Below are 13357 nucleotides of genomic sequence, written 5' to 3'. Positions count from 1 at the left end.
CCCTAGCTGTGGGAAATCCCTGTGTACTACTGACATCACTACAGTATGAAGCAAACGTGTTTCTTATTGCAGTGATAATGATTACTAGGAAACAGAATTTTAGACCAGTTGTTATGCATGTGAGTTGATATTCTTTACAAAGTGAATTTTCACCACATTCACAAAGGCAAGTGAAAATTCACTTTGTAATGTGAACATACTCTACTCTTTTAGTAAATCAACCACAATATTTTCTTCATTTATACCATTTATGCATGGTATAAATAAATAGAGACCTATGATATCTACACTGTTTCCACATAGTTTATATCAGAACAGTTATACTTTTTATGCTTCCATATCCACGTTCAAGTTGCCCAGATCTCCTGTCACAGATAGTGGCAGAACAGCTTATATTACCTGCACACAGCATGTATATGACCTTTAAATAAGAACAGCTGGGTGTCTTGTACTGAATACCTGAATACCTCACCTATCCACCAACATATATGAGTATCCTCATACAAGTGGGCAGCATTGGGTGGGTAGATGTATGACAGGACTTCAGGCCTGAATATTGTTAAATATAAACCAGTAAGTCTGTAAAATAATCAAAGACATATTTTGCCTTTGATGATCACCAATGCATATGTTCTAAGCCACTAATCTAAAGTATACTATAGTGAAGATTCCCTGGCAATGCATGGGAGCCACTGCGTTTTGGAAAATAGTAATTCATGTAAGTATCAATATCAAGTCTGGGACAACGCAACTTAGCCACATTTAACCACAGTACACCAATTTCTACAAATCATTAAAAAAGAAAATTAATAAATATGGCTGCTTCAAAGTATTCTTAGTATTGCTTTAATACAGACACAAAATTCATTCCACATTTAGATGTTCCAATCTCTCCTATAGATAATATACTTTCATAATCAATATTTTTATTGGTAACATACACCTAAAGATGAACTTCCAAATTCCTATTCCTGGCTATGAAACGTTAATCAGGATCCTTCATGGCCCTCTCTATTTCCATGCTCACACTAAGCCTGATTAAGAATCTGAGAGCTCTTCTAAGTCTTTAGTAAGGGCATTTCCTGATGTGTTCTGTATATAGGTCTCATCAGTTTAAACTTTCTCTAGCACATTTCAGAGATAAAAGTAGAGGAGGAGATAATATTAGCTGACAAGCAGGGAGCTATGATATCCTCAGTTCAGTACTCTCGGAGTTTGCACAGCTTTGGGAAGTTGTACCTTCATGACAAAGCAGATTGAAGATTGTGTTCCCTTTTATTTCCCTATGCACAGTGGTGCTACTATAGTGCAAATGTTGCAGTAAAGAAATGGCTAATATTGGAGTCTACACATTGGTTTCCAGAGCAAGTAAACGTCCCATGCGCTCCATATTCTTTTCTAGTGTAGCCCGACATGTAATTTCCTTTGCACATTCCATGGGAAACCAGCCTCTCTCTCCATCCCTCAGTCTTTCTCCTTCATACCAACCTGCAAAGACAAAGAAAACCACAATGATTACCTAATTTTGTGGGAGTAATGGTTAGTAAAAAAACCACAAAGGGTTTAACAGTACCCTTGAATATAAAGCTCCCATATAAGGAGAAGTGCATGTTCAAGAGGTCAAGCATGCTTGAAGAAAAGTTCCAGCTAATGTGCATGCAACAGGGTGACAAAGCAGAAGCATTTTTGGGAGACACTTGGCATCCTAATAAAAGGCATGTCTGGACATGGACCTTTATGGCAAGATCACCAAATATTCTTTAAAAAAAAGCTGCAATTTAAAAAAGGCCGACACCAAACTCTGAAATTACATTAATATGTTAAAGATTACATGAGATTTTAGTGATTGGGTTTAGAATCTTTCATTAATAATAGTACAGGTGAGGTTTATTTTGAACAGGCAATCTACTCTAGCAGATGCACCAGGTGGCGATGCTGCAGATATATTTTAAGTAAGACGCTCCGAAAGGAAATATCTGCATTATTACTTGGTGGAGTCACAATACATTTTAAACTTTTCCATTTTTATTAAAAAGACTTTAATGTAATGTTGATTTATTTGCCATTCACAAGGACACCCTTGCCACAAATAATGGTAAAAATCTTATTCCAGAATATACTTTTTCAGGGGCTCACGCCCGGGCACCCCAAAGACCATTATAAACAAATCCACTACGTAAAATGTCAGCTCTTTTCATCAGCTCCTGTAAGTTCCACATGAGGTGCAAAGAAGAATTATGTCAAATTTTACTTTCAAAAAGTTATATAAAGGGTAAGCAACAGTAGACAGTACAAAAGAGGAATTTTTGTCTTATCTTCCTTTTGTGTTAATATGTAGATAAGTCCTGACTGACAGCCCTGGTGGTAGGGAGAGGTGGAATTCTCTGATATCTTCTTTGCATCCCACACACTTCACACTGGAATATGCAGATGTAGCTCATGGAGAAATAAAACAAGCTAAGGCACTAATATAAAGACATATATGTCATTGGGACTGCAGTTGAAAATAGGAACACCCCTGTTGAGTGAAATTACGGATGCCCCAGTTCTCCGTATTAGAAGAGACAGACTTCCCATAACATAAGACAACAGCCATGGCTGTGTGCATTTTTGCTTCATAACATAGAATATCTACTCATTCTGTTCATTTTGGTAAAACATTATGGCACATACAGATTTACCAATGAGTGCAAAAGGTCTTAACCTTTCCAAATATCTAAAATTTGAATGAATGTAAAGGCATCTACACAGGCCATTATAGGGCCCATTTAGCAACAGTATAGCGTAACTGTGGGCTGCTTTTCTATAAGAAGCTACTGCAGCATATTCAGAAAAGTAGTTGGTACTTTGATTTCTTTGGGACTTTAAAGCAAGCCTCAATCAGTCTACTAAATAGACATTTAAATCTATATTTTATACTAATTACTGGCAAACGTAATGCTCTGGGTTCATTTTCACATATTTATCAAGCCAATCTTAACTACTTTGCAGAACTGGATTCTCTGATTTAACACACAGATGAAGGAATCAGAAAAGGAACTCATCACTTCTCTCTTCCATGTACAGCTTCCTAGAGTTTTTTAGCTTTCTATTTAGAAAAACTAGAATTCACTGCCAAATCATGGATGCACACTGTATTGATGCTTATTTGTAAAACTATATTATTTTATATAAATAAAAACAAAATATAAAAGTTTAAAAAACTTGTAAAATGTAAAAAATAATATTCTAAGGACTGTATATCCCCACTATAAAAGCTACCAATAATATACATCATTAACATTTGGGAAATGTAAGTTAAACACCATACATCCCCAACAAAGTACAACATTATGACTGTGCTCACCGTCGTTGACTGTCTGATACACCAGGACAACGTCTGCTACCTGTAGGGATAACTCATCAGGCTGTTTTGCTGTGTAGGTCCGAATAATCTCCACCTGAGTTAAAGCTAAGAGGAAAAAAATATGTATTAGAATAAATCTACATATAGAAAACTCTAAGGAGCCATTCACCGTAAACATTTCAGTAGATTCAGCAAATCAAGGATAGGTAAAAAGTTATCACTAACAAACAGAAATATTGGTTGAAATAGTTTTTTAACTGATCCTCTGCAGACAATGTCTGAGACGTTTTATCATCAGGACATACATGTGAAGTTCTAAACTTTAGGCAACATGGAAAAAAAATGAAATAACCACCAATAGCCCTAAAATCTTACAAGTTACACACACAAAATAAATATGTGCTATCATTAGATTATTTATCATGCTCATTTCAAAGTGTATTTTTGCTGAATCTACATTGAATCGTTTAAAAATAATCTTCTGTTTGTCTAATCTTAAACCCTCAGCATGTTTTTGCATATATCTACTGCTAGCAAGCAGTAGATATATGCAAAATCTTTAAAAAAAAAAACCTTTTCAAACAGGTTTAAACCTACCTGTGTTTTCGCCACACGCTCCCATCCGAACATCTGAAGAGTCTTGGGCACCCGCAAAAGATCTAGGGGCGGCGCATGAGCAGTTCAGATGTTCAGCCGGGAGACGAGGAGAGACACAAGGTAAGTCTACGGAGCAGCGTGCACCCGTGCAGACAATGTGGGACAGGAAGTGCCAGCTAGCACGGAGTAGTCAGCGTTGGATCGGAGACCCGCACCAGCGCTAGAGGGACGTCTGAAAAACTACATTAAAGAAGATGATCGGATTAAGAGGCATGATTTAAGGTAAGTCCTTACACTAACATGGGGGGGTGGGGGGAGGAGAGATCCCTTAATGTCACTTTGAGGATCAGCTTGAACTTTTGTTATAATAATCTGTTTTCAAGATTAAATAAATACTTGTATAACTTTGAAGAAGACTCACTGTAGTCAAAAGGTTCCTTGTTTAATATTATCACCTGTCCACATACCCCATCACAATGCTGTACAAGGATATGGTGGCGTAAAATTATGTCATATGGTATATTATTCCACTAGGCACCCTTTCTTGTATCCATACACACCTTCCTTTCACTTTCCCCCGACTCTGCCACTGGCAGCAAAAAGAAAAATGCAATACTTCTGGGAATAGGGAGCATGCGACTCACTCTCCTTCCTCCCACATGACAGCAACGGCGCTTGGTGATTGGCTGTGCAGACACAGAGTGCTGTCACGTGGGCATAGGTTGTAAACTAGATTTGAACGCTATCTGTCCTAACAAATGGTTAAAGACTTAGAAGCACTGTATGTTAATGAGAGGAACCTCATTCTGTCCCTCAGTTTGTCACTCTACTTTCACTTTCAAACTGCTCAGTGTAGAATGTAATCTGTGCAAAGGCCTTCACCAAAGAAACATCTAACAAATAAATAAATAATTTTTACATATGCGGTGTAAATAGGAACACAAAGCAAACATGATGGGGAAGGGGGACTTCTAAAATGGTGAGTGGAAATACACTTTAAGCAACATGCCCATTTAATACTTTAATATGTTTCCATTGCTAATTTGATAACAGTTATAAACAAGCACACAATGCACAAATATTTATGATCATTGGACTGTGCAACGAATGCCAAGCATCTCATTGGCCTTACCAATTACTGATAATTATATGCTTAGTAGAGACTTGCTATTTATGACTGCCTCTGTTTTAGAAACATCCTCATTTATTGGCACAATAAGTAGAGGAGGAGATAATATTAGCTGACAAGCAGGGAGCTATGATATCCTCAGTTCAGTACTCTCGGAGTTTGCACAGCTTTGGGAAGTTGTACCTTCATGACAAAGCAGATTGAAGATTGTGTTCCCTTTTATTTCCCTATGCACAGTGGTGCTACTATAGTGCAAATGTTGCAGTAAAGAAATGGCTAATATTGGAGTCTACACATTGGTTTCCAGAGCAAGTAAACGTCCCATGCGCTCCATATTCTTTTCTAGTGTAGCCCGACATGTAATTTCCTTTGCACATTCCATGGGAAACCAGCCTCTCTCTCCATCCCTCAGTCTTTCTCCTTCATACCAACCTGCAAAGACAAAGAAAACCACAATGATTACCTAATTTTGTGGGAGTAATGGTTAGTAAAAAAACCACAAAGGGTTTAACAGTACCCTTGAATATAAAGCTCCCATATAAGGAGAAGTGCATGTTCAAGAGGTCAAGCATGCTTGAAGAAAAGTTCCAGCTAATGTGCATGCAACAGGGTGACAAAGCAGAAGCATTTTTGGGAGACACTTGGCATCCTAATAAAAGGCATGTCTGGACATGGACCTTTATGGCAAGATCACCAAATATTCTTTAAAAAAAAGCTGCAATTTAAAAAAGGCCGACACCAAACTCTGAAATTACATTAATATGTTAAAGATTACATGAGATTTTAGTGATTGGGTTTAGAATCTTTCATTAATAATAGTACAGGTGAGGTTTATTTTGAACAGGCAATCTACTCTAGCAGATGCACCAGGTGGCGATGCTGCAGATATATTTTAAGTAAGACGCTCCGAAAGGAAATATCTGCATTATTACTTGGTGGAGTCACAATACATTTTAAACTTTTCCATTTTTATTAAAAAGACTTTAATGTAATGTTGATTTATTTGCCATTCACAAGGACACCCTTGCCACAAATAATGGTAAAAATCTTATTCCAGAATATACTTTTTCAGGGGCTCACGCCCGGGCACCCCAAAGACCATTATAAACAAATCCACTACGTAAAATGTCAGCTCTTTTCATCAGCTCCTGTAAGTTCCACATGAGGTGCAAAGAAGAATTATGTCAAATTTTACTTTCAAAAAGTTATATAAAGGGTAAGCAACAGTAGACAGTACAAAAGAGGAATTTTTGTCTTATCTTCCTTTTGTGTTAATATGTAGATAAGTCCTGACTGACAGCCCTGGTGGTAGGGAGAGGTGGAATTCTCTGATATCTTCTTTGCATCCCACACACTTCACACTGGAATATGCAGATGTAGCTCATGGAGAAATAAAACAAGCTAAGGCACTAATATAAAGACATATATGTCATTGGGACTGCAGTTGAAAATAGGAACACCCCTGTTGAGTGAAATTACGGATGCCCCAGTTCTCCGTATTAGAAGAGACAGACTTCCCATAACATAAGACAACAGCCATGGCTGTGTGCATTTTTGCTTCATAACATAGAATATCTACTCATTCTGTTCATTTTGGTAAAACATTATGGCACATACAGATTTACCAATGAGTGCAAAAGGTCTTAACCTTTCCAAATATCTAAAATTTGAATGAATGTAAAGGCATCTACACAGGCCATTATAGGGCCCATTTAGCAACAGTATAGCGTAACTGTGGGCTGCTTTTCTATAAGAAGCTACTGCAGCATATTCAGAAAAGTAGTTGGTACTTTGATTTCTTTGGGACTTTAAAGCAAGCCTCAATCAGTCTACTAAATAGACATTTAAATCTATATTTTATACTAATTACTGGCAAACGTAATGCTCTGGGTTCATTTTCACATATTTATCAAGCCAATCTTAACTACTTTGCAGAACTGGATTCTCTGATTTAACACACAGATGAAGGAATCAGAAAAGGAACTCATCACTTCTCTCTTCCATGTACAGCTTCCTAGAGTTTTTTAGCTTTCTATTTAGAAAAACTAGAATTCACTGCCAAATCATGGATGCACACTGTATTGATGCTTATTTGTAAAACTATATTATTTTATATAAATAAAAACAAAATATAAAAGTTTAAAAAACTTGTAAAATGTAAAAAATAATATTCTAAGGACTGTATATCCCCACTATAAAAGCTACCAATAATATACATCATTAACATTTGGGAAATGTAAGTTAAACACCATACATCCCCAACAAAGTACAACATTATGACTGTGCTCACCGTCGTTGACTGTCTGATACACCAGGACAACGTCTGCTACCTGTAGGGATAACTCATCAGGCTGTTTTGCTGTGTAGGTCCGAATAATCTCCACCTGAGTTAAAGCTAAGAGGAAAAAAATATGTATTAGAATAAATCTACATATAGAAAACTCTAAGGAGCCATTCACCGTAAACATTTCAGTAGATTCAGCAAATCAAGGATAGGTAAAAAGTTATCACTAACAAACAGAAATATTGGTTGAAATAGTTTTTTAACTGATCCTCTGCAGACAATGTCTGAGACGTTTTATCATCAGGACATACATGTGAAGTTCTAAACTTTAGGCAACATGGAAAAAAAATGAAATAACCACCAATAGCCCTAAAATCTTACAAGTTACACACACAAAATAAATATGTGCTATCATTAGATTATTTATCATGCTCATTTCAAAGTGTATTTTTGCTGAATCTACATTGAATCGTTTAAAAATAATCTTCTGTTTGTCTAATCTTAAACCCTCAGCATGTTTTTGCATATATCTACTGCTAGCAAGCAGTAGATATATGCAAAATCTTTAAAAAAAAAAACCTTTTCAAACAGGTTTAAACCTACCTGTGTTTTCGCCACACGCTCCCATCCGAACATCTGAAGAGTCTTGGGCACCCGCAAAAGATCTAGGGGCGGCGCATGAGCAGTTCAGATGTTCAGCCGGGAGACGAGGAGAGACACAAGGTAAGTCTACGGAGCAGCGTGCACCCGTGCAGACAATGTGGGACAGGAAGTGCCAGCTAGCACGGAGTAGTCAGCGTTGGATCGGAGACCCGCACCAGCGCTAGAGGGACGTCTGAAAAACTACATTAAAGAAGATGATCGGATTAAGAGGCATGATTTAAGGTAAGTCCTTACACTAACATGGGGGGGTGGGGGGAGGAGAGATCCCTTAATGTCACTTTGAGGATCAGCTTGAACTTTTGTTATAATAATCTGTTTTCAAGATTAAATAAATACTTGTATAACTTTGAAGAAGACTCACTGTAGTCAAAAGGTTCCTTGTTTAATATTATCACCTGTCCACATACCCCATCACAATGCTGTACAAGGATATGGTGGCGTAAAATTATGTCATATGGTATATTATTCCACTAGGCACCCTTTCTTGTATCCATACACACCTTCCTTTCACTTTCCCCCGACTCTGCCACTGGCAGCAAAAAGAAAAATGCAATACTTCTGGGAATAGGGAGCATGCGACTCACTCTCCTTCCTCCCACATGACAGCAACGGCGCTTGGTGATTGGCTGTGCAGACACAGAGTGCTGTCACGTGGGCATAGGTTGTAAACTAGATTTGAACGCTATCTGTCCTAACAAATGGTTAAAGACTTAGAAGCACTGTATGTTAATGAGAGGAACCTCATTCTGTCCCTCAGTTTGTCACTCTACTTTCACTTTCAAACTGCTCAGTGTAGAATGTAATCTGTGCAAAGGCCTTCACCAAAGAAACATCTAACAAATAAATAAATAATTTTTACATATGCGGTGTAAATAGGAACACAAAGCAAACATGATGGGGAAGGGGGACTTCTAAAATGGTGAGTGGAAATACACTTTAAGCAACATGCCCATTTAATACTTTAATATGTTTCCATTGCTAATTTGATAACAGTTATAAACAAGCACACAATGCACAAATATTTATGATCATTGGACTGTGCAACGAATGCCAAGCATCTCATTGGCCTTACCAATTACTGATAATTATATGCTTAGTAGAGACTTGCTATTTATGACTGCCTCTGTTTTAGAAACATCCTCATTTATTGGCACAAACTAAATTTAAAGTTGATCAAGCTTTAAAATACATTCTACAAGTGAACAGCAGAGGGTAGTATAAGCCAACCGCAGCAGTTCTTACTTGTTCTATCTGTGCATGGCTTTTCCTCGCTCTGGCCCAGTGCAGTAATCCAGCGTGCTCGATCGCTTCTGCAAAACACAAATTTATACTCAGATTACAGCGGGCAGGAAACCTGGCTTGTGAGAAAGTGTCAACAATAATCATAGATTGAAATCTAAGTGCGGTGAAACAAAATATTGTTTTTTCAAGATTAAAAATAATGAGCAATATTGTCAACGCAAGTGAATCAAAATTTTGCGACTTCTTCTGCACTGAAGAATGAAAAGTGAGCGCAGTAACTTGTAAACCACTACAGTAATACCATACAGCATGGGTAGGCAACCTCTGCACTCCAGCTATTGTGAATATCCCTGCATATCCCAGAAGGCATTGCAAGACTTTGACAGCGACAGACCTGATTGCAAAAGCCAACGGCATGGTGGGATTTATAGCTGCTCCACAGCTGGAGAACCAAGGCTGATCACCCCTGCTTTACAGCAAACACTATTCAGTTCCTATGATCTACATTTACACATTAGTAGAAAGAAGCAAATTAAAAGAGAACCATGGCCTAACTTTTTTGGTCATAGTTCTCTTCAGGGTCACAGGAGGACATATACTAATGTATATTGCCCTCTATGTGCTGAGATCGAAGGGCCGTGTCGCAACTGGGACGGATCCAGACAATACTGTCGAGATCCACCCTGCTGGCTTATTGACAGTGGGCTCTGACCACCCCCCTCCCCCATCCGTTCCTCCAGTCAATGCTGGAGAAACAGAGAGGGGAGAGAAATAGAGAGGTGTGGAGGACATATACTAATATATATTGCCCGCTATATGCTGAGAGTGCAGGGCTGCGCCGCAGCTGGGACGGATTCCGGCAATACTGTCAAGATCCACCCCACTGGCACATTGACAGCAGACTCAGCCTCTCTAGAGACAGTCTGACAGTCACCGCGCTCTGCAGGCAGAGGATCAGGAAGTCAGCAATGGGCGCTATGTGTTCGCTGAGTTCCCGATCAATAGAGCCGACCTGTGACAGCTTCAGTGTCACAGGTCGGATTTAATTATGGGGATGAGTGTATTTCACTCACCCCATAATTCTCCTTTAACTCCACCGTAGTAGTTTTATTGAACAGTCCAGTGCTTACTTTTATTATTGCTGCTCCCATGGGCTTCTCTCCGTGGATGCTCCTCATAAACGAGCACTTGGGTAGGAGAAGACGGCTTGGCTAACAACGCATACACGGTTCACTTTCTCTCCCACTCACAAAATTCAGAGCCCAGCTGGGGACAGTGAATGTGTGGTTAGCCATGCCAAGTTCTCCTAGCCCAGTGCTCGTTCATGAGAAGCTGGGGCCCTGCATTCAACAGTCGGTCCACCCTGCCATGTAGGTTGGAATGGAATGGGAAGCCCACATGAGCAGCATTTCTATATCTGTGTATTTAAATGTAGGTATTTTTTTTCATGGAGAATGTTTATATTTTTATGTAATTGTACCATCATATGAGGATTGACAGTTACTATCCTGTGTTTGGAAAGTTGGATTCATTTTGTATATCGGATTCAAGTGAGAGTATGTTAAACAGCATGTTACTGATGAGGATGTTGAATAATTTAGATTTGTGTATAAGAGAATCTCCTCTTCTGGAAACTACTACTCTACGACTAAGCTCATTGCGAGTGAAACACTTTAGAGGGTGGAGTTCAGCTGATCTGTCTCACACTAGACTGTTCAATATAACCCAAAGCTGGAGTTGCAATGGTAAAAGTATCTGTAGAGGAGCACTGCATTTCCTATTTACACTTACACATTGTATTTTGTCCCAGATAAATAATTATCACTGATCTTATTTGAGTGACTATAAATATGATGAAATGAAACACTGCAGTATTGTTACATTTCCCAAAATATTTTGTGATTTTCTTTTAACAGAATTTCAGTCACATGTAAATAAATAATTCAAAGTGCGCCTGTGTTTTGCCATGGAAGGGAAAGTAAGAGGCTCAATTTAAAGTCGGCGCCTGCAGATATTTATACTTATAGTCCCTGGTCTGTTTGCTTGCGGGACTGAGTTTAGATTCACATTTCAAATTCATATTTTCATGCACGATGGCAACAACCATGTTTTGAAGGGTGTCCTATTGACTTCTAATGGGCCTTCAACTCATGTCAATGCAGCAAAGTCTATATTATTATTATTATACAGGATTTATATAGCGCCAATAGTTTGCACAGCGCTTTACAATATAAGGAAGACATTACAGTCACAATACAATTTAAGACAAGATGGTAAGGAGGGCTATATGAAATTAATGGACTGCTCCAACACAATACACACCAATGCACCAAAAACCACGTGGCAATGTGCACATAACTGAATGGGCCCTCACCAGAAGAAGCTATGTCAGCTGTGAACTCCCTGCTTCTATGTAACTGCATTGGGTGCCTGAGTGGGAGGAAGGGATACAACGGTTTAAGCCCACATATATAGTAATTAAAATGTCTTAAATGTATTTTAGAATGAACAAAATAAAAGTGTACTGTAATAGTCAATTATCCTCTAACACATTGCCTAATAATGCCATTCTAATAAGCTTCCAGGCTCCAGGAGATGGAGGGAGAACCTGGAGGGAAAGTTGAATAGGCAGCTTACAGAAGGGGGAGATAGATAGGGAGGACATGAGCAATGTGACTATACTATATCATAGTCCAGTGAGCAGGCAGGTAACACAAGGGGCTGTCGAGCTACAATAATGGAAAGAGGTGTTATGTAATGTCGGTGTGCACATCACAAAAGCAGCTGAACAGAAATTTGGCTGTTAAAATCATTCACACACATGTATTTCGACTGTGTATTTAGCTGCCTGGCTGCACTTCTATTTGAAGAACAATATATTGTCTCACAACTTCCATAGATTACTCAGGTAAGGATGTACCCATTAAAAGAAACAAAAGGGCAAGTTGACAAAGAGCAAATATTCTGATTAAATGATTTCTTTCTTTATTGCCGTATTTCATAAGCCCTATAAAGAGATAAGCACAAAAGAACACAGGGATTTTGCATAATGATCTGCTTGTCAAGTTGCTAGCACCTTTATAAGCAATTGCCAAATTAAAACCTGTTTCCTATGCCATACAAATCTGCAACATTGTTCATTTGCCTTTTCATGCTGTTTAAAGGATGGCAAATAACAGAACTTTGGTAAAAGATCTACCCACATTTGGCTTACATTACTCTGTACAGCACCAATGGTATTATTGGCACTATATAAATAAAAATTACATAATAGAAATACTGTACTAACAAATTAACCACATGAGAAACCCTCCCAAAGACATTACTTGGAAACAGGTTTGGATTGCATGCAACATAAGTGATGTACAGTAGGCTATAATGATGTGTGGGAAAGATATATGAGGATGATAAAAACACTCATCTGGAAACTGGAGGATTTGAGCTGATCACCAATTTATGCTTGAGAGAGCAAGTGTTCTAACTGGTAATCCCATCATGTCATGATATCAGAAGTGGTAACTCCGCAACACTGGGAATGTATGGACACCTTGTCACTGACAATCCATCAAGACGAGGGATCCATGGGGGTTAAGTGCTAGGACTAAGTTGATAGAAAACAGATACTCAGGCAACTGAGAGATAAATGCAACTCCATATACCATGATGATGGAAAGGGAAGGAAGCCGATTTCTGGCAAACACAGTTACTGATATTATGCAGCAGGTCTTGTAGCAGGTGCCAACACTTTATACAGATTTTTAGATGATGCAGTACACAGTAGTAATGGTCATGGGACAATGAAAATGTCTCTAGTCAGAAAAAATAACTACTAAAAATCCAAACCCCAACAATAATTTAGCATTACAGTATATAACACAAATTATGTAACTTAGAACTGAAGCCAAAACCTTTTTTTTTTGTTTTGGATAGAGTATGGGAGGGTTATAACCTCTGTCAGCTGTCTTTGTCATCTGTGTCCCTTCAGGCATATTTCCCTTCACTTTCCTATCCAATAGACACAACAGGAAATAAGAGGAAATCCCTGTTGGTCAGCAGGTTAACGAGTGTCCCCATTGGAAGATTCCCCATATATTCC

The 13357-nt window shown here is 38.4% G+C and overlaps 2 protein-coding genes across 2 annotated transcripts in view; both read right to left on the bottom strand.

Annotated features, from left to right (window-relative positions):
- Nucleotides 1–1023: 1023 nt before the first annotated feature.
- Nucleotides 1024–3968, bottom strand: LOC108801298 (rho guanine nucleotide exchange factor 26-like). Its single transcript, XM_018573233.1, has 3 exons — nt 3944–3968; nt 3347–3451; nt 1024–1488 (listed from the first exon to the last, which is right to left on the bottom strand). Exons 1-3 carry the CDS (start codon nt 3966–3968, stop codon nt 1346–1348), a joined length of 273 nt encoding a protein of 90 aa, XP_018428735.1. The 3' UTR covers nt 1024–1345.
- A 1219-nt stretch (nt 3969–5187) lies between these two features.
- The window catches only part of LOC108801297 (rho guanine nucleotide exchange factor 26-like), a gene marked incomplete at its 5' end in the record, with an annotated part of 121517 nt that continues 113347 nt past the window's right edge, over nt 5188–13357 (bottom strand). Inside the window, 3 exons of the mRNA XM_018573232.1 lie at nt 5188–5504; nt 7363–7467; nt 9262–9329. Coding sequence (XP_018428734.1) covers nt 5362–5504; nt 7363–7467; nt 9262–9329 — 316 coding nt within the window. The remainder of the gene's footprint in view (nt 5505–7362; nt 7468–9261; nt 9330–13357) is intronic.

The sequence above is a fragment of the Nanorana parkeri genome, unplaced genomic scaffold (assembly GCF_000935625.1).
Source record: "Nanorana parkeri isolate BGI_ZX_2015 unplaced genomic scaffold, ASM93562v1 scaffold2284, whole genome shotgun sequence".
Lineage (NCBI taxonomy): Eukaryota > Metazoa > Chordata > Amphibia > Anura > Dicroglossidae > Nanorana > Nanorana parkeri.
The sequence above is the reverse complement of the archived record's forward strand: the minus strand, read 5'-3'. Positions and strand labels throughout refer to the sequence as shown.

Excerpts from the sequence above, each read along its gene's own strand:
- LOC108801298 (XM_018573233.1), bottom strand. The coding sequence starts at position 3,968 with ATGGGAGCGTGTGGCGAAAACACAG. Across the intron at positions 3,452-3,943 it reads AGCGTGTGGCGAAAACACAG|CTTTAACTCAGGTGGAGATT; the intron begins GTAGGTTTAAAC and ends TTTTCCTCTTAG. Across the intron at positions 1,489-3,346 it reads GTATCAGACAGTCAACGACG|GTTGGTATGAAGGAGAAAGA; the intron begins GTGAGCACAGTC and ends TTGTCTTTGCAG.